Genomic DNA, 22,085 nt, shown 5'->3' with positions numbered 1-22,085 from the left:
TTTCTTTCATAGTTTCTTATCACCTACAAAAGGATGTTAAATGCATTACATGTCACATGATCTGCCTGCTTACCCATTTATCTTCTTTGGCCTTCTTCCAGATTCGTGCTAAAGAAATAACAGAATTAGTTCCTCCCATGTATATTCTTGTTATTCTTGTCTCCATCTTGTCTACCCACTATTATTTTAAATTAGATACAGACTTTCACACTCTGTTCAAAGAAGAAATTTAGTTAAGCCAGATTTTATTTGGTTTTCTGTGATTACGGGGAAAAAACCAGTATTTAAAACTGGCTTGCAGAAAACTTTTTTTAAAAAATGATGAAGTTTTTTACTTATTTATTTTTTTAACGTAATCTCTATCCCAACATGGGGCTTCAACGCACAACCCTGAGACCAAGAGTCATGTGTTCTACTGACTGAGTCAGCCAGGAAGCCCCAAAATGTTTCAGTTTCCATGTTATGTTAGATAACCAATCAGAACTCCAGTTTTAAGATAGAGCAACAATGTTTGAAGTCGGGGTAACATACAAGAATTTTTTGTCAGAAGTAACATTTGCAAGGACTGTTGTTTGTTTTTTAGTAATCTATACACTGGACGTGGGGGCTTGAACTCATGGCTGTGAGATCAAGAGTTCAGGCTCCACCTACTGAGCCAGCCCAGTGCCTCAAGGGCTGTTTGATGATACAGAATATCTGCTTTTTAGTAGCAGGGAAAGAACATTTAATTCCTATCTTGAAGGACTTAAATTTCAGGGTTAGCTGCTGGAGTTCTGTTAGCACTAAGAGAAAAAAGAAAAGTGGCACAATGGTATTATTAAAGGAATATGGAACATGCAATATTTTGTATCTCCCCTGGCAAATTTCTATTCGTTCTTTGAGTTTGAACTTAAATCCTCTGGAAGCCTTTTAGATTTACCCAAATGATCCATCCCTTGTGCTCCCACTGCCTTTTGTTCATAACTCTATTAATTGTCACTGTTGATCATTGTTTTTCAAACTTTAGTGTTCCGCGGAATCATAGACGGTTTGTTAAAAGCATAGATAGCTAAGTCACATCCCAGAGTTTCTCTCATGTCTGGTGTTGGACCCAAGAATTTGCATTTATGCAGGTTCGCCGTTAGGTCAAATTTGGTGTTTGGAGAGAAGGGAGGATAGGCAAAAAAAAAAAAAAAAAAAAAAAGATTCCACTGCACCTAGTGTAAAAAGAAATAACAGTTGGGACAAGCAACTTGAATTTTGCCTGTTTTTCTGGTTACTGTTACTATCTTTTTGTCTTTTATGCTGAAATGCATTTTACACCGACTTTCTCCATTGCGTCTTCACTCACTAACCTGTCAGCTCCTTTTTACCAGGTAGCCCTTTTTTTCCCTAGTATGGCAATAGGGATGGATTGCAAAAGGCATGAGGAAACTTTTAGGGCTGTTGAATATGCTTATTATCCTGATTTTGATGGTGGTTTCACCGATGTGTGGCTGAAAACGGATCAAACTTTACACTCCAAAATACGTGCATGTAGTTCATTGTATATCAACCTATACCTCCACGAATCTGTTAAAAACATAAAAAACCGAGCCCCTCATACCCAGCCTATGTTTTTTTCACTACTGCTTTTTTTAGGGATAAGAGAACCGCCAAGTCTCCCCCAACCCGACAACTCCTCACCCACCACCACCTACCTGCCCAGTCATGGAGACCCGATCCGGACGGCGGGTGCGTTCTCTCGGATGCCCGCTAGGGGGCGCATGCGGAGGAGGCCGAAGCCCTCGCCTTCTGCAGCTCAGACCCAACGCCTGCACGAACTTCCGGCCCTGTTCCGTTCCGCTTCCGGGGAAATGTACGGGCTGATGTACGCGCTCCTCTGAGTCTGTGAAGGCTGAGGTTATCCCGGCCCGCGGGCTCCTGCTTCGCGCAGCTGCCTGTTAGGGGAAGCGCATCGGGTTCACCGCTGCTGAGCGGACCTTTCCTTTCCACTGGAGCGAAGTGAGAGTGCTGCCATGGCGGCCCCTGCTCAGCCCAAGAAAATCGTGGCTCCTACGGTGTCCCAGATTAACGCGGAGTTCGTCACCCAGGTGAGCTTGGCCGAGTCTGGTGTGTGTGTGGAAGGAGGAGGCGGGGGGAGGATTTTCTTTGGGACTGGGAGCACCCAGGAGGCATTCGTTCGTCAGTTCATTCGCTCAGGTTTTTAACTGAGTATCTGCTCTATGTCGGCCACTGTGTTAGGTGCCGCGGATACCAGTGAAAGAGGCCGCCTTGCCCTACGGAGTACAGGTTCCAAGGAAGGTAGACAAAAACAAAGCTACTAAGCGAGCTTTTCTATTTTGGAGTCTGTCGCGGAAGCGATGGATTCACAGAAGAAACAGCACCCCAGCCTATCTGAGACCGGCAAGGTTTCGTAGCAGAGATGATGCCTAACAGAGAGGGAGGGGTAGAGTTTTCTTAGCCGTAGAGTGACCTAGGCTTTTGAGTGAAGTGACGAGAGTCTGACAAGACGCCTGCTCCAAGTAGATGCATCTATGAAGAGAGAGGTCGTGTTATCCGAGAGCGTTCCTTTAGAACCTGTTTACTGTGTTGCATTGTGAGCCGTGGTTGGCTGTGAATGGGAAACACAGTCCTGTAGCCCTCAACAACATACCTGATCCTCAAACGCTGCTTTGGGTATTGGTTAAGAGTGCAAGTAGCTCCCTGCCGAAGTTAGTATCCCATCTGCTTCTTTCTTCTGTGGCCTCTGTCTCAGATTTGCCAAGGCAGAAGCCTCAGGGTCATTTTGAGCCCCCCTTTCTCTTAACCACTGCATATTTACATTCTAAATATCTTTCAAATCTGTCTGCTTCTCTGTACACGAAGCCAGGTTGCCCTTGTTTACTCTCTGGACCTAGGCATCCTAAACTGTCTTGTGGTTCCTCTTGCTCTCCTTCAGCTCATTCTGCATATTGCTGCCAGTGATTTTACACAAATGAAAATCCGATCATATTACTTACCTTCTTAAAATCTTTAAACAGTTCTCATTTCTCAAAGGATAATGACCAGGATCCTTCAAAGTATTATATAATCTGGCCTGTGCTTATATCCACTTTCTTCTCTCTTTGTAACTCTGCTTTAGCCATACTGACCTGCATTTACTTAAATTTGTCACTGTCTTTCACCTCCTGGTCTTTCAACATTGTGCCTTCTGCTCAGAGTCCTCATTTTTTCCCACTTTCCTTTATACGGTTAATTCATTGTCATCCAGCTACATTACTTTGGAGAAGCCTTCCTGACAACTTAAACTATTATACTAGGTTAGATCTTCCTTTTCCCATATACCTGTGTTTTTGTGGTTAGAGCCATTTGCTAGTTTCCTTCATTCACGGAGCTTAGATTTTTAGAGATGAGTCAGACGGATTAACAGTATAGTTTCAAACAAAGATGAGTACTGTCAGGAAAATGAAACAGGGTGTTATGACAGTGACTGGGTTAGGGTGTATGAGAGGCAGTCAGGAAAGTTCTCTCTGAGGTGACATTTGAGCTAAGACCTGAATGCAAAAAAAGGAGCCAGTTTTGGGGAGAGCAGGGAAAGAATCCAGGGAATAGCAAGTGTAAATGCTTTATGGTGTGAATATAAAGAAGGCCAGGATAAAAACATAAGAGAGAGAATGGTATGAGATGAAGACAGAGAGTATGTAGGGATCAGATCATATACAGTTTTGAAGGCCAAGATAAGAAGTTTGGATTTCATTCTCGGTGAAGTAGATTTTATTTGCAATCCAGGAAATGCTATTTTAGAAAGAATCTTCTGGCTAATATGTGGGAACTGGATGGGAGTGAAAGAGCAAAAGTAGTAATAGGGTTACCAGTTACTCCTGGTAAGAGATGATGGTGGCCTCTACTAATAAGATTAGGGTAGGGGCGCCTGGGTGACTTAGTCGGTTAGACATCTGCCTTCGGCTCAGGTCATGACCTCAGGCTCCTGGGATCGAGCCCCACATCGGGCTCCCTACGCAGTGAAGAGCCTGCTTCTCCTTCTCCCTCTGCTGCCCCCACTGCTTGTGCTCTGTCAAATAAATCAATAAGATCTTTTTTAAAAAAAATAAAGATTAGGGTAGACTGGTATATTCTGAAGGTAGAGGCAGCAGGACTTGATGCTGATTAATTGGGGAAGAATGGGGGGCGCCTGGGTGGCTCAGCAGTTAAGCGTCTGCCTTAGGCTCAGGGCGTGATCCCGGTGTTATGGGATCGAGCCCCACATCAGGCTCCTCCGCTATGAGCCTGCTTCTTCCTCTCCCACTCCCCCTGCTTGTGTTCCCTCTCTCGCTGGCTGTCTCTGTCTCTGTCGAATAAATAAATAAAATCTTAAAAAAAAAATTGGGGAAGGATGGAGGAAAAGACAAATCGGGCATAGCTTGAACAACTAGGTGAATGGTTTGGACATTTACTGAGATAGGAAAGGAGAGCGTTTAGTGGGGGGTATCAGGAGTTCTGTTTGGGCTTTGTTAAATGTGAGATGCCTAGTAGACATTCAGTTGAAAATATTGCGAAGGCAGTTGAATATGTGAGTCTAGAGTACCTGAGCAAGATTTGGGCTTGAATATAGATTTGGTATTTGTTGACCCAAGGATGGTAACTGGCCTGCATGCCCATATAGTCCTCTTAGAAGGTGGAATTACTTTGTCTTCCCAATGCCTCTAGTGCCCTGTTAGGAAACAGCTTGTTACTATATGATCTCAGTCTTCTAGCTCGACAATGATATGAACCTGTGACTTATTATTTATACTGTTTACTTTTGCAGTTAGCGTGTAAATACTGGGCTCCTCATATCAAGAAAAAATCACCTTTTGATATAAAGGTAAGTATTTTTGGTTTACAACAATAAAATTGTTTCTTTTTTAAGAGCTAATTCAGCAAAAGCATTCTATGATTTTTTTTAAGTTCAAATTACAGTTTTCTAATTATCAGACTGACAATTATTCATGTTAGAAAATTTGGAAACTACAGAAGTTACACATTAGAAAATAAAAATCACTACCCAGAGATAACCTCCACTAGCATTTTGTTGTGTTAAATTTTTTTTCTTTAATAATAATTTTTTATTATGTTATGTTAGTCACCATACAGTACATCCTTAGTTTTTGATGTAGTGTTCCATGATTCATTATTTGCATATAACACCCAGTGCTCCATGTAATATGTGCCCCCCTTAATACCCATCACCGGCCTATCCCATTCCCCCACCCCCTCCCCTCTAAAGCCCTCAGTTTGTTTCCCAGAGTCCATAGTCTGTGTTGTGTTATATATTTTTTTAAATCGTGTATATAACTTTTTTCCTGTTGTAGATTCTTGGTTTGTTTTAAATTTGAATTATAATGACTGTGTAATGAAAATTTTTGTAAATACACAGAAATTTCTGTACAATTTTTTGACAGTTCATTTAGGGTAGAATCTATTGTTTCTTATTTTTAGGTTGATGAGCTGAGATAAACATTTGTAAGAATGGTGGAAGAAGTGGGATTCGTTTAGGGTAGAGGATTAGATGACCAAAGACCAGTAATATTTCAGTTAGGGAAGGTATTTATGGTTCAGGTAGAGCAATTTAGAATAAATGAAAACAAAAATTCCTAAATGTGGGATTAATTCTCATTGAAATAGTTCCTTAAAGAGAGATCTTAAAATAAAATAGAGATGACATATTGCATGCCATTTCACAACTATAGTTGACCCTTGAACAACACAAGCTTGAACTGCATGGGTCCATTTATACAGATTTTTTTAATAAATGCAGAATAGTACTGTAAATATATTTTCTCTTCTTTATGATTAAAGTGTGTTTTTATTAGCTGACCCTTGAACAAGTGAACTGCTGATCCTCCATGCAGTCAAAAACCCATGTATAACTTTTTTTTGAAAAAAAAATTTCATTTATTTATTTGAGAGAGGGAGAAAGCATGCGCATGTATAAGCAGGGGCGGCAGACTGCTTTAGGCACACTTGGTAAAACTGAACTTAACCCAAAATTTCTTATATCACTTGAGCTTAAATGTTTCATTTGTAAATATATTTTTGTTTTGCCAGCAATCCCTTTTATTCATCAGGAGGATATTCATTAATAAGGCATACATTAATTACTCTAATTACCAGTAGAGTTGCTTTATCTTCTTAGATGCTATTTGTATGTGTTTGTATATGTTGGGTCTTGAGGTTCCTAGGGTCATTTCATTAATAACAAGAATATATTAAGACACTACTAGATCGAGTTGAACCTAATTAGATTAAGATTTTCAGAGATTATGGGCGCCTGGGTGGCTCAGCCATTAAGCGTCTGCCTTCGGCTCGGGTCATGATCCCAGGGTCCTGGGATCGAGCCCCGCATCAGGCTCCCTGCTCAGCGGGAAGCCTGCTTCTCCCTCTCACACTCCCCTTGCTTGTGTTCCCTCTCTCGCTGTCTTTCTCTGTCAAATAAATAAATAACATCTTTAAAAAAAAAAAAAAAGATTTTCAGAGGTTATATCCAGATCATTATAATTCTGGATGAAGCCATGTATGCCTGTTTAGAAGAACTTTATTATAGGTTGGTATTTGAAGATTATGCACTTCATTTTATTATTTAATTCGAATTTTGATAAAAAGAGAAGCAATAACAGAAATTTTATTTAAACTGAACAAGTCTTGGGGTACCTGGGTGGCTCAGTTGGTTAAGCGTCTGACTTCAGCTCAGGTCATGATCTTAGGGTCCTGGGATCAAGCCCTTTAGGCTCTATGCTCAGCGGGCAGTCTGCTAGCTCCCTGCTTGTACTCTCTCTCGCTTTCAAATAAATAAATAAAATCTTTAAAAATAAAATAATCACCCACATTTACTTGACAAATCTACTTTGAGCAGTTAAAAGACTTGTAGCTACATAAAATATGATACCGTATTAAAGTACTTTATAATTTTACAGTAGGAATTTTTTTTTTAACTGCTGTTGTCACTAGCCACTAGCACTGCTATGACTTCTGCTGGTAACTATTATTAAAGACTCACGGGGACACTTGGCTGGCTCAGTTGATAAAGCATGCAACTCTTTTATCTTGGGGTTGTAAGTTTGAGCCCTACGTTGGGCATAGGGATTATTTAAAAATAAAATCTTAAAAAAAAAAAAAAGACTTACGATATGCCAGGATTTGCACTAAATTCTTTACATGTGGTATCTTATCCATAGCAACTGGTGGAATACTTTGTATTAGTAGATCCTTTTTGTGGATTGGGAAGGTGAGCCTTAGAGCTGTCCTAGACAAGGGTTCCAGCTGTCTGCAATGAAGTAGGTGGTTTGAACCAGGTTTGTAACACCAGCGCTGAATTCTGAAGTATCACACCATCCTGGCCTCCCTAACCCAAAAGAATTGAAATTCTGAGGCTTTATCACATGTATTTGGAAAACAGGATATAATTTGCTTCTGTTATGTCCTCGTACTTCTAATTTACTGTCTGTCTGGCTTTTGAAAGTATATTGTTCTTAGATGGAGTCTGATAGCATATACCTTAACGTTAAGTTTTAAAAATATTCTAATTTGTGAATTTTTATTTTTCCTAGAAGTATTATAAATATATCACTTTAGAAGTCCAGTGCACTCTCCATTGCATGACAGTGCCACCTTGAATACATCATTTTAGCGATTGTTTCTAGGAATCTTTTTATGTAGATATATTTTACTATTTGTCTTCTATTATATCTATCCTAAACCAGCTTATTTTGTGTAATCTCAGTAACTGGAAACTATCAATTTAGGATCTAAAAAAATGCTGTTTGAGATAGTAAATGTTTTAATATTTTTGGTAACAGGTCATTGAAGATATATATGAAAAAGAAATTGTCAAATCGAGGTAAGAATGAGTTTAATTTTCATACATAGGGATGAAGTGGGACCGAGTTGGATCTCTTTTGCACTTCTCAACTAAATGTGATCGTAACTTGGAACTTCTTTATTTCTTTTTGATTTGGTCATCAGGGAGACGATGGCCAGAAAAACTTTTATATCTAGCTGCTGAAGAACCATAAATTATTTTTTTGCTTTCTAATTTTTGGCTTAGTTTAGAGGAATTAAATCCCATCAGGTTTATTTTGTTTTTGAAGAAATGTGAGGGAGAATAAACATAAAGATTTTATTTCAATTTCACTGATACTTATTTTCTTATTTTTTTTTATTTTTTGATAAGTCTTTCAGAAAGATTATTTAAAAATTATGAAAGTAAAACATACATAACACTTTATACAAAATAATAAAATATATTTTATATACAATGTATAGAATATATGTAAAATAATAAAAATAGATATAGAAATTGTTTTTGAACAATGTACAGAAGGGGATAACTTTTGAGAAATCTTCCCTATCCCTTAACCCTCAGTTTATTTATGTACATATGTATCCAGTCCCCCCCCAGTTTTTTTTTTAATACAGAAAGTTTATAGTCTACACATCATTCCATCTCATCTTTTTTTTTTTTTGACGTATTTTGGGCATATTTCTATATCTGCACCTGTAAGCATATATGCCTAGTGAGTATCTTAAAAGAACAATTAACTAAATGTTTTAATATGAAATGAAAACATTTAGATTATGAAGGTAAAAAAACTTACAAAATCTCAGATTTGTTATTTTTCATGTGTTTGAGTCCCAGAAGGTTAATTTTACTAAACGTTATGAAAGCAAATCCGTGGCAGCATCAAAATGAGAGGCTTTAATGATTGATTTGTGAGCGTGTAAAAGGAGGCAGGACCAAAGGCCATGCTAAGGATTTTGTTTCTTATCTGAAGAATAATGAGAAGCCAATTAAGCATGTAAGCGTGATGGTGACATTTTAAAAAGGGAATTTGGAGGCGTAAGAAATAAGAAATTAGGTGAGTATTGTAGTAGTTATGTTCACTATAGTGATGGCTTGAACTAGCTTGGAAGACTGAGATAAAGAGGTGTGCCAGCTTGAGATAGAAATGACAAGATGGTAGGTGGTTGGATGTGGTGGTTGAGGGAAAGGGGAGAATCAAAGGTGACTCCTCTACATTTTTGGCTTAGGTTGCCGGGTAAGTAGTGGTTCCATTACTGATTTCTGCTATTGTCGTTAGGGGTGGAGTTGGGCATAGATCATTAGTCCACTTTTGGAAATGTTGAATTCTATGTACTAAAGAGCCCTGCAGATCGAGATGTAGAATAAGCATTTGGTATCAGCACAGAGCTCAGAAAAGAGGATAGGGTTGAGCCTACTTTGTTTAAACCACCATTTCAATGCTAAGGTACAACAGTGAACATGGTAGATAAAGTCTCTACTCACTGAGCTTATGTTCTAGTTCTAGTCTAGATAGACAATGACAAGGTCCATTTCAGATTGAATGATCAGGGAAAAATCCTCTGAAAAAGGATATTTGAGCATATATAACGTATGACTTGTTGGTCTGGGAATGGGTATGAATGAGATTGCCTAATAAAAGTTAAGACGAGTGGGTGCGTGAGTTCTAGGATTCTTTTTTCTTACATACTAAGAGAATACCAATCTGAAAATTATCTTGAGCCTTCACAGCTAGTTTTCTGTCTCTTCAGAGCAGGTTTTTACTCCAGTGGAAAGTAATTGTTTGTGGTTTTGTTTGTTTCATTTAAACCTTAGCTATTAATATTTCTTCCTTAAAGATAATTTTTATGTAACTAATAACCAAAAGCTGCCAGTGATTTTTCAAAGTACATACTTGGCTACATTGGTTTTAATTGTGAAGGAAGTAACTCTTGCTGGCCAGGCTCACTAGGATTTATCATAGCACTCTTAATAGTCATTTTCTCACCTGTACACATTTGAATACTTAAATAAAAGTAAACTGACTACATTCTGCCCTCACATTTCAAAGTTCAGAAAGTTAAGTGCACTTCTGTAATACATAAACTGTAATGTATATGTATGTTTTCATCGTAAGTGTACTCTTGAATTCCCATCCCCTAAGGTAAATAATGTGTGTTTACATTTTTAAATGACCATTTTTTAGACTAGTGCCTGAGGAAGCTGTCTTGCTGCATTATGTGCTGGGAGCATCTTCATTATGGGGGAATGGCTTGATGTAAGATTTATTAACTTGTTTGTAGGCTATCAAAATACGCAGTGTAGGGGCGCCTGGGTGGCTCAGTTGTTAAGTGTCTGCCTTTGGCTCAGGGTGTGATCCCAGCGTTCTGGGATCAAGCCCCGCATCAGGCTTCTCCGCTGGGAGCCTGCTTCTTCCTCTCCCACTCCCCCTGCTTGTGTTCCCTCTCTCGCTGGTGCTCTCTCTGTCAAATAAATAAAATCTTTAAAAAAAAAAAAAATAGGCAGTTTATAGCTATAAGGTACTCTTAGTATACATTAAGGGTCCTGTAATACACATTTTTTGCATATCAACCCTATTTCTGTAGGAGGAATCTGGGAAATTAATCAGTTCTTAATATTCTTATGGTATAAATGATAACTTTTAAGATCTCAAAAGTAGTAAAATACCATATCACCCAGTCAGCCATGCAATGTGTGGTCTGTTACACAATTGATTCATATTAGGTATCCTTACCACTATCAAATTTGGCCAGCGTATCTTAATATTTTTATCTGTTTGATTTTAACATCTTAAAAATAATCATAATTGTTATTTGTTGAGTGCTTTCTATGTTAGATTCTGTACTAAGCATGTTGCTTATATAGTAGCTCATTTTTCATCACAACAACCGTGTGATAGTACTATCCTCGTTTTATTGATGAGGAAACTACAGTACAGAGAGGTTAAGTAGCCCAAAATGTTTCCCAGTAGTTGGAGGAAGAGCTGGGTATTAAATCCTCGTTCTTTGACCCTTATCCAATACTCTCTTCTTAAGTAGTGCAGGGTCCATGGCCCTTTAGAACTCCCTTAACCAGCACACTTTGGTGTGACTATTAATTCTGTTAGGAATCCATCTAAGGGGTTTTTATGCAGCAAATAAGAGTGAATTATAGTGTAGTTTACTTTGCCAGTGTTTATATTTGTTTTTATTTGAAATGTTTAAACCCCAGAATGCCTAGCTGGCTTAGTCAGAAGAGCATGCAACTCTTGATCTCATGGTCATGAGTTTGAGACCCACATGGCATGTAGAGATTACTTAAATAAATTTTAAAAACTTAAAAAAATGTTTAAACCCCTTTACTGTGAAACATAACACAGAAAAGGGCATAAAACAGACATGTTTAGCCTTCTAAATTATTATCATTCATAACCACCACCAGGGTAATAAAAGCCAAAATTTGTTGGAATCCCAGAAGCCCTTGCATGGCCCTTTGCTTTAACATTTTAAGATATAAGTGTGGAAGCATGAACACTATAGTTTTGCTTATTTTTAAACTTTAAATAAATGGAATCACATTGTGTATACTCTTTTGTGGCTGGCTTCTTTTATTCACTATTACTTGTTTTTTTAATCATCTTCTTTCCAGTAAATCTGGAAATGGGTAGTTCAGAAGTTAATGTGAGGGCCTTTGTCAGCCTTTTCACGATTTTTTTTCCTTTTTTTTTTTTTTTTTTTTTTTGGCTTTCCCTGTGTGGCTGCAAGAGGACTGCCACAACTCCAGACCTCATGTTTTCACACAATTATTTCCCAAGAGAAGATGCAGTGGCATTATAGCAGCAAAGCTTATTGGCAGAATAAAACTCCAAATTTAATGAATACCACCAAGACTGCTAGAAGAGAAATTGAGTGTTTTTGCTTTATCTTGACCTATCTTGACTTTTCTTTTGTTCAGTCATCCAAATATAAATTGGCCACTTTTCCACTTTGAATATGAGGAAGCTGGGTCCCAGAATATTTAAAAGATGTGAGAGTAACGCTGAGTCATGACCAAAATACAATCCTCTTTTTTAAAATTAATTAATTAATTTATTATTTTTTTTTTTTTTTTAGGGAGAGAGAGAGCAAGAGGGCAGGGGAGGGGCAGAGGGAGATGGAAAGAGAGAATTTTAAGCAGGCTTCACGCATAGTGCAGAGCCAAACACAGGGCTCCATCCCAGGACCCTGAGATTATGACCTGAGCTGAAACCAAGAGTCAGATGCTCAACCAGCTGAGCCACCTGGGCACCCCCGGAATACTATCTTCTATCTCATGAGCTGGTATTTTTTTCTTTCTTTCATCATGAGGTACTTTTTGTGGCTGAAGAAATTAAGCAAGCCCTTGAGTGCATTGTGAGCACTGAGTGAATTCTGTTCCCCAACATGTCTGCAGCTGGAGACAGTGTGTCTGACACACAGGATGTTATATCCACTCAGTGGTTGGCTGGCTGTAGAAGCCAGTACCTTGTCAGTGTTATATCTTTGTGCTTTTGCACAGTAAAAACCTACATTCTGTTCTCACTAAAGATCTCTGACACTGCTTGCTTAGTGAAACTACTGAAGAGATCAGAAATCAGTGGAATAGTATTTTGACAGGATAATGGTCTCTTGGGGTATTATAAATTCATAATGCCTACATTTTTAATTTTCAAAGCAGGAGGCTGTTATCTAGTGGCAGTGTTCTGGTCTGACTGCTTTATTTCCAATATGCAAAATGATAAAACTGAATGAATGGACATTTGAACCTGCCTTTGGAGAGATACCTGGTAGCTACAGCATTATTTATTTTTATAAAACAAAGTCCTTGTATGTAAAAAAGACAGTCTAGTAAGGAGAGATGTCTACTATTCCTTTCACAATTTTGTCATATTGTAGCTTTAGGTCAAGACTTACGAAACCTGTGAAAAGTCTGATTCCAGTGTTTATGATAGAGATACATGTGTCCCTTGTGCTTTCAGGAGGGCATGACTTCAGAATGTTTCCTTTTGAATATTAAATGAAAGAATGTTGGTCAGTGCTCAAGAAATTAAGATAGGCTACCCTTTGGCAATTGTGATCCAATAATATGAAATGATGAACATTTGTGTTCTCATTAAAATTATTTGCCTTATTAACCTATGTGTTATATCTCAGTATGTCATGGTGCTAATTGTGTTTGTTAATATGGGTAGGATAAGATTTCACTTAAGTAACTTTTCTTAGTTTTTAAAAATAAAATAAACTACCCTGACAAAATACAAAGAAAAAGTATAAAAGCAAAATTAGCTTTCTTCAATGCATATTAAAATATGATTCTGATATGTGGGTCAATATTAAAACAAGATTCCAAAATGCATCTGCATTAATGACTCTGAAATACTTATATTTTCTGTTTAAACATTTTTATTATTTTTATACTTCAGGTTTGCCATCAGAAAGATAATGCTCTTGGAATTTAGGTGAGTTAAAAGGCTTTACTTTGATGAAGTTAAAGATGGTGTCAGATCTGTATTGTCTGTATACCATAGAGATACCTGTATCATGTTTTTTTACTTCTAGTGTAGTTAATGTACGGTGTTACATTAGGTTCAGGTGCAGTATAGTGATTCAGCAACTCCATACATCACTCAGTGCTCATCTTGATAAGTGTACTCCTAAATCCCCATCCCCCATGTCACCCATCCCCCTACCCACCTACCTGTATCATCTTGAGCAAATCATCTACTCTCATAGTCTCAGTTCCTCATCTGAAAATGTTAAGAATGGGTTTGGAGTTTAACACCCAAGATAAAACATTACTATTAAAAACTGTGACAAGCCAGTGATATCTCTGAGGCATCCAGCAGAAACAAACATAAGGATATTCTGGGAAGATATGTATTCCAGTTGCATTGCAGAAAAATTCCTGTAGAATCCTGGTAAAGGTGAGTTCATATTCCCTAATTACAAAGCATGTTAGGATAATAATCAACCAGAAGCAAAAGTCCATTGAAATAACAAAGAACAGGGGCGCCTGGGTAGCGCAGTCGTTAAAGCGTCTGCCTTCGGCTCAGGGCGTGATCCTGGCGATCCGGGATCGAGTCCCACATCAGGCTCCTCCGCTGGGAGCCTGCTTCTTCCTCTCCCACTCCCCCTGCTGTGTTCCCTCTCTCGCTGGCTGTCTCTCTGTCACATAAATAAATAAAATCTTAAAAAAAAAAAAAAAAAAAAAAAAAAGAAATAACAAAGAACAGAATTAGATCCCCACTCCACCCACCCAGGACCTTAGGTAATTAAATAATTGATATACACTATCAAATCATTATGTTTAAAGTTACTATGAGTATAAAAGAAGAAATCGTGTGAACATGGAACAAGACACTAAAAATGAATAGATTTGGGGAAAACAAATAAAAATTATTGAAATTTAAAATTAAATACAGGCACCTGGGAGATATTGCAGGTTTAGTTCCAGACCACTGCAATAAAGCAAGTCACATGTATTTTTTGGTTTCCGAGTGTATATAAAAGTTATATTTATACTATATTGTAGTCCATTAAGTGTGCAACAGCATTATGTCTAAAAAAAAATCTATATACCTTAATTTAAAAATACCTTATTGCTAAAAAATGCTAACCATCATCTGAGCTTTCAGTAAGCCGTGATCACTAATCATGGATTACCATAACAAATATAATAATAATCAAAAAGTTTGAAATATTCTTATTGCCAGATTCTTTGGTAATTCTTATTACCAAAATGTGACAGACACACAGCAAATACTGTTGGGAAGAAATGGTGCTAATAGACTTGGTCAATGCAGCATTGCCATAGACCTTCAATTTGTGAAAAATCCAACATCTGCAAAACTGAATAAAGCAAAGTACAATAAAACAACATAGGCCTGAGGTGCATTAGACAGAACTGAAGAGGGGTTAGTGAACTAGAATATAGAAAACTAATTAGATAATAGCAAAGAGAAATAGAGCTGAATGATATAAAAGGAAATTCAGAGATACAGACGTGAAAATTAGAAAATCCAATAAGAATTTCAAAAGAGATTTAGCGAGAATGAGGGAGTAGCAATTTAGAAGAGATGGTGGTTAAGAATATTCTACAGTTGAAACATGAGTCTTTTAGATTCAGGAAGTAAAATAATTCTGAATAGAGCAACTGAAGACTGACAGAGATGGAATGAAGATCTTATCTGCTGAAGGATAAAAAAGACATTACTCAAAGAAGAATGCATAGATTAATTGTAGATTTCTCAATTGTAGTAATAGAGAATGTAATAGAATGAGACCAATACAAAAAAAATCACTAACAATCCAGAAAGAATTATATAACCAGCTAACCTGTCATGAAATAAATTTCAGACAGCTAGAATAATACCAACAGACTTGCTGAGAGAAGTTCTGAGGGTATAATTCAGGAAAAAGGAATTTAAACTTGTAAGAAAGGAATGAAATGAAGCTTTGGCCATTTTATTTTTCTGAAAGAGCACTTAAGTGTCTTACTTGGAGCCTTTTGACCATCATTTTAAGTAAAATTCCACTTACCCAGTTTCCTAGGTTCTTCTAAATAATGTAAGTATTGCTAAAGATAGACCTATGGAAATACTGATGTGAGCATAAAAGGAAGTAGAAAAATTACAGTGCTACAGCAGAATCTAAACCACTTAACTATGTGGGTTTTTACATAGGTCTGCAGACATGTATGTGAGTGATTGCAACATGCATGTGGAGTGATTTAAAGTAGGAACAAAACATCTTGCTTTTCTTTTAATTGGTGCTCAAGAGTATTTTAACCCGAGTATGGTAATTGATGTTAAATGATAAAAAATAGCTAAGTTATGTTGTAGAAATCAGAAATACTTAAATTTATTAAGGAATATTTTCACCACAGTCTTAAAATAAGAATTGTGGTGTCTTGAAAGGAAACTGCCGGTTACCTTGAAAACTGACTTATGTTGAATACCTAGTAAATTAAGTATGAAAATGCTTCTTTTTATTAAGTCTCTTTCTTGGTTTCTGGAAGTCATTTGGTCCTCATATGAGGGTAGTATTAATGTCTCAGATACATTCATCTGCTGAAATTGCCCATTATATCATTTTGGGTTTTTACTTCAGAAATACTTTTAGATAAGGAATATCCAGTGTTCTGATGGTGATAATTAGAAGTTAGTAATCTTTGCTGTCTTCCTACCTTGAAAGTACAAACTCTCATTCTCCAAAGCTGCAATCATGATAAATAAATTGGTAGCAGATAGCAGTGACCTAGATTACAGATAAATTTGTGAAGGATTTTCAAGTTACATAGTTTGTAAGAAGTTTTCAGAAAGTTGTAGATAATCATGCTTTTCCAGGTAAGTGACATAGTGAGTGGTGGTAACTAATAAAATATTCTGTGCTTTTTCACTCTTCACAGCCAGTATCTTGAAAATTACCTCTGGATGAATTATTCTCCAGAGGTGTCCAGCAAGGCCTATTTAATGTCAATCTGCTGTATGGTGAATGAGAAATTCAGAGAAAATGTCCCTGCATGGGAGGTAACAGATTTAAATTACTTCATCCTGTGCTCACTTTAAGCCATTAAAAAGTAGAACTTTTGACTAATAATAAATAATGCTTTTAGAACAGAACTTTGCCCAATAATAAAGTAAGGGTTGAGAAGAAAATGGATATATGAAGAATACTATTCTTTTTTTGATTTCAGTACTTTGTTCGAACTAATTTACGATGAATTGAAAAATTCTGAAAGTGAAATTATTTTTCTATTTTGGGCTTGAAGAATGGCATGGATTATAAAGACTTCTCATCAGATTGAAGTGAAGTTTATATTAGCACAAATAATGCTCAAATGAGATAATATTTTCCAATGTCTTTTTTCACAACAGGGAATATATATTTGTAGTTTTCCATACATAAAGTAATGTTGCCAAAGTCAAGACAGATATTTACATTGTAATTTCAATTTTCTCTTTATCCCCAATTTAGGATCTGCTTTCCGTTTTTGAAATATCAAGTAGACTGACATTTTCCCTTTGTGCTAGTGTAATAGAGGCTTGGTCAGTAGAGTCCAAAATCTAGGTTTTCTTGCATAAAATGGTCAGCTCATCAGCTTTTTTAAATGAAGAAAAGGCATGGGTATTTGTCATCTTTTTATGGCAATGGTCTCTAAATTGAGGAGGTATTAAACTCTTTAAGATAAAAGCATGGGCACTTCTCTTGAATATTCACTAAGTAAGAGCCATCTTTGGGCAGATTAGAGCCCAGAGTAAACTGTGGGCCTTGTGTATTATTGAAGGATCCTGGGGATTTCTTGAAGTTGCTTCAAGCTACTGTAGGAAGGGAGAGGGAAGATTTTTTGAGCTAAAGAATGACACGATCATTTCGCATTTATAAAGACCATTTTGGTGATTAGGACTTGAAGTAGAGAAATACGGATGAAGAGAAGAGGATACATACAGATTTGGAAAGTAGAATTGACTGGATTTCATAGTGGAATAATTAATATTAGGGAAGGATGTTATTTTCAATAACTTTCCAGGCTTGGGCAACTGAGTGTAAGAGATGATACTGCCCTTTACCAAGACAGGTAATAATAGAGGGGTGACAAGTGCTAAGGAGGGTATAAAATTGTTGAATTGATTTTTGGACTTACTGAGTTTAAATTGCCTTTTGAATATCTAGATGAACTTATCTAGTAGGCAGAGGAATCCTGCGATGTAGAGTTAATGAGAGTAATCGACTGAGGATGTGTATTTGGAATTATTAGCATATGTTGTTGAAGTCAAGGGAGGAGGAAAAAAAGAATGAAGTTAGAACCCTAGAATACTGCTGTGTACACAGCAAAAGAAGAGGAGCCCTCGGCATGTTGAAAAGGAATAGGGGGTTGGAAGAGTCCATTGGACTTGACAGCCCTAACAGCCTCAGGGGTGTCCTGGGGGTGGAAGCCTGTAGAGAAATAAATGAAAACAACTAGTGTAGAACACACATTTGGAGCACTTCTCTGAAAGAAGAGAGATGTGGAAGTAACTAGATGGGGAGGTAGATCAGAGGGAAGCTCGAATATATTTACATTGTTTACTTCTTGTATATCCCATGTTAAGAGTAAAGAGCTAGTACAAAGCAGGAAAGGCTGTCTTTGAGATTAGTTAGTGGGAAACTAATTTTTGCTAAAGATGTTGTTTCTTTTGCTTAATTTAGAATTAAAACATTTCAGATCCTTAGAAAACAAACACTAAGCTAAATGTGAGCATAATCCATAAAAGAAAAAAATAAAGGAAGTAAAACCATTATTTTAGGGACACCTGACTGGCTCAGTCCATAGAGCATGCAACTCTAGATCTTGGAGTCATGAGTTCAAGCCCCTGTGTTCGGCATAGAGATTACTTTAAAAAAATGTTTTGTAATTATTTGGTTTTGTTAATAGACTCCTAAAGTGTCTACTGATGTTTGTTTAAGGGGGAAAAAATGGAGAGTAAGCCATTTCAAAATAAATTTTTGTTCTTTCTCTTTTCAGACTTTTAAGAAGAAACCAGACCACTTCCCATTTTTTTTTAAGTGTATCTTGAAAGCAGCATTAGCTGAAACTGATGGTGAATTTTCACTCCATGAACAGACGGTCTTACTGCTTTTTCTTGATCATTGCTTCAATAGTTTGGTAATTTTACTCTATCTTTGGGGAAAACTTTAACATTTTCTTGTTTTTTAAGTTGAACATAAATGAAATTACCTCTATAGCCAACTCTTTATCCATGATAGGGGAGAAGGAGGATAATTCCAAAAGCTTAATTTCAGCCACTTCTCAATAAAAACCTTTTAGAAGATCCATTCATTTTTCAAATAGATTTGGATTGGATCTCCTTTTTTCTATCTAGACTCTAAGAAAAATGATAATCAGAACTGAAATTCTCCAAAGGTAGAGCGGCGAAGAGTCTGGCTAGTATGAACTTTGAGTGATGAGATCTGTGCCGCAGCTGGACACAGAAGCTAGCCTTACTATTTTTCGGACGTGCCTCGTGCACAAGCTGCCGGGTCAGCAGGAGAGTGCTGTTTTGAGTTGACCGATCAGGGACAGGTGCTGATGATCTTGAAAATCTCTTGGGTTGTGTCTGACACATTTTCAGCCTTCACAAGAGTATCTTCAAAAGAATTAAATATTTACAGTAATTAATATTTCATTTGCACTTCTCTTCTGTGGTAATGTGGAGGTCTGTACCTACTTATTTAAAAATAAGTGCCTCTGAAGTGATAGTGCATTAGACCCATGCAGGAGAACGCCCCCGGTTCTTTCTTACCTTAAGACTGGATGCTAATGGATGGTTACTACTTGTTGTTGGTACTACCTCGCATGAATCTTGTAAAGACATTGAAAAAAAGATTTATGAAGCCCTGAGTGGAGGCCACTAATACATCTCTAACATATAGATGTGATTCTTTATCAGTAATGGGACAAAAACAAGATTTATTTAGTATTAGTAGTTTGGTGCTAGGTTTGGTTACCTTAAAAGCTAGTTTATTATTGAAATACTTGATTTTTTTCAGTATGCCATCAGTTCTCATTACTTGAGGTAGTTAGGTCTGTGAAGTAGTTGTAAACACTGATTTGGCTAAAACTGAACCATTGCTCTTAGGGAAAATACAAGGTTAGGTGCCTACAAGCCTACAGTCACAACATTTTCATCAGTTGATCAATACATAATCTTGTTTTATGTGTTTCTGTTTAAAGATACCTTATGTAATAATATATTGTTGATTTATTAACATTGAACTCATGGCCAACAGCACTGTAACTGAAGTCTGAATAAACCTTATGTAACACACGTGTTTTCTCCATAAGACACATCACAGCCTTCTTGCACATAGGAACACTAACCGGTACTTCAGGTCCTTAATATGAAGTATTAAAATATCATTAATTTGAAAGTATTGGTGGCATGTTTTCACCCCAGGACTTAAAAAAGGTAGTCTATTCCTTATGTAAAGAAATCTTATCTAAAGATTTAAGTTAAAATACTGGTGTGCTTATAAATTTGTTTTCTTTGTGCCTTAAACAGGAAGTAGACTTGATAAGAAGTCAAGTACAGCAGCTTATCTCCCTTCCAATGTGGATGGGCTTACAGCCTGTAAGTATCTAATTTCAGAAACTTATGTGTATATATGTTATATAAGTGGAAAATGCAGTTGAAGACTGTGTAGCTTTAATATGGATATAAAGTGGTAACTAAAAATCCCCTTTCCTGCTTAGAAAATATATTTAACTTACTATGCATTAACTTATCATACATGTAGTTTTTTTAGGTTTAGAGTTTTTATGTGTAAGCTAGTAGATGTTTCACCTAATGTCATTATTATGAGGTAAAATAAGGTGATATCTATTGAGCTCATAAAGAAAGGGTTAATTTAGCAAAATGTGGTCATTATTTCATGTGTGTCTTTGATTTAATATCACATCATTCTTTCAGGCACGATTGGAGTTAGAATTAAAAAAGACACCTAAGCTAAGAAAATTCTGGAACTTGATTAAAAAGAATGATGAAAAGATGGATCCAGAAGCAAGAGAGCAGTATGTTGCCAAAGCTTTGTTCCATGTTGGTTTGTTATGCTGGTTGTGAGTCTTAGATGATATTGACTGGTTTGTTGTTTCTTTTATATAAGGCTGAACCAAATAAGTAATTAAGAAGTGCTTTGACTGTCATAGGAATATTTTTCATAAAGATCTGAAGGGGAAGTCACAACATCAACATGTTTTTCTTCTTTCTCTTCCGTCTGCCCCAGTGATAAGTATATCACTGATCTTCTCCCTGCCTATTGACCATAGTTTGTCTGTCATGGATGGTTCTCTATTTCTCCACAATCTTCAGGCTGTCAATTCAACTTTTCTTTCCTTTTCTTACTCCCTTGCTCTTAACAATGACTTTTATACACTCCAACCACCATTCATTCATTCATTCATTCATTCAACGAATAGTGAATGTTTATATTTTGCCAGGTACTATTCTAGGTATAGGGGATATAACAGAGAACAAAATGGAAGTAATTCCTTCTCTATGGAGCTTACGTTCTAGTTGGGGAAGACAGCAGCAAACATCAATTATGTAGTATTCTAGATGGTGATACATGCTAGGGAGAAGAATAAATCAAGTATAAGGATTAAAGAAGCAGGTGAGGGTTATGGGTTCTTTTAATAGTAATATTTATTATCAGTTGGGTAAGTCTGGCAGCAAGTATTTATTTACACTGAACAAAGTGTATTAGTAGGACACAAGGGGGAAAGATCTGCATACTCTAAGAGCTCTCTCTCTCTCAGGCTAACTGGTCTGACTGTGACCTTGCCTTACGTACGTGGTGACTGTTGCAGCAGCACTCCTTGTTCTGTTTCCATCTTTTATTGTTCTTTTCCACTCACTCCTTTTTCTCTACTTATGTAAATATGCTGAAGACTCCCTTCCCTTGGACCTAGGATAACTTTGTAGCTCTAGCTTATTTTTTCTTCCACTTAGGAGAGTGCTCTGTACATGTGTAGCTAATAACGACAGCCGTAAGTATGGGTGAGATGATTTAATGAGATACATAAACCCTGAAAAGAGGGTTGAGTACAAAGAGAAGTGAAACCTAGAGTTATGCTGGTGGTTACTAAAAATGGGAAGAACTGTAAAAAGCCGCATGTCAGACAAATGAGTTTGTGTGTAAGGGAGTGAGCTATAAGGACAAAATATTAGGGTCAGAGTAGGAAAATTCCTTCTTTAATTACCAACTCTAGTCTCATCTCTTATCATGTCTTCCCACCCAACAACCTCTTGATTGAACTAATCACATGACATCTGTATTACTTGACAACTCTTTTTTTTTTTAAACCTGCTCTTCCCATTACCGCAATATGATTTAACCGTAAATCTCTGTGACCCTATCTTCTCTGCTTTCCTATCTTCGTATAACTCTTTGCTGTATACAGTTGACCCTTGAACAGCATGGAGGTTAGGGGCACCATTCCCCCCCACCATACAGTCAGAAGTCCACATATAATTTGTGACTTCCCAAAAACCTAACTGCTAATAGCCCACTGTTGACCAGAAGCTTTACTAATAACAGTCAGTGAACACATATTTTGTATACTATATTTATTATATACTGTACTCTTACAATAAAGTAAGCCAGAGAATAGAAAATGTTAAGAAAACCATAAGGAAGAGAAAGTGTATTCACAGTACTGTAGTGTATTTATTGAAAAATATCCACATGTAAGTAGACCTGTACAGTTCAAACCCATGCCATTGAAGGATCAGTTGTACTTCTATTTGCCATGA

General features: G+C 36.9%; 1 protein-coding gene across 1 annotated transcript in view; it reads left to right on the top strand.

Annotated features, from left to right (window-relative positions):
- Positions 1-1,812: 1,812 nt before the first annotated feature.
- AQR (aquarius intron-binding spliceosomal factor) overlaps positions 1,813-22,085 on the top strand; it is an 84,158-nt gene continuing 63,885 nt past the window's right edge. Inside the window, exons 1-8 of the mRNA XM_026480068.4 lie at positions 1,813-2,072; positions 4,769-4,825; positions 7,797-7,837; positions 13,218-13,253; positions 16,202-16,322; positions 18,299-18,439; positions 19,836-19,904; positions 20,244-20,344. Of these exons, the coding sequence (XP_026335853.2) occupies positions 1,998-2,072; positions 4,769-4,825; positions 7,797-7,837; positions 13,218-13,253; positions 16,202-16,322; positions 18,299-18,439; positions 19,836-19,904; positions 20,244-20,344 (641 nt within the window). The 5' untranslated portion in view covers positions 1,813-1,997. The remainder of the gene's footprint in view (positions 2,073-4,768; positions 4,826-7,796; positions 7,838-13,217; positions 13,254-16,201; positions 16,323-18,298; positions 18,440-19,835; positions 19,905-20,243; positions 20,345-22,085) is intronic.

The sequence above is a fragment of the Ursus arctos genome, unplaced genomic scaffold (assembly GCF_023065955.2).
Source record: "Ursus arctos isolate Adak ecotype North America unplaced genomic scaffold, UrsArc2.0 scaffold_36, whole genome shotgun sequence".
NCBI classification, from domain to species: Eukaryota; Metazoa; Chordata; class Mammalia; order Carnivora; family Ursidae; genus Ursus; species Ursus arctos.
The sequence above is the reverse complement of the archived record's forward strand: the minus strand, read 5'-3'. Positions and strand labels throughout refer to the sequence as shown.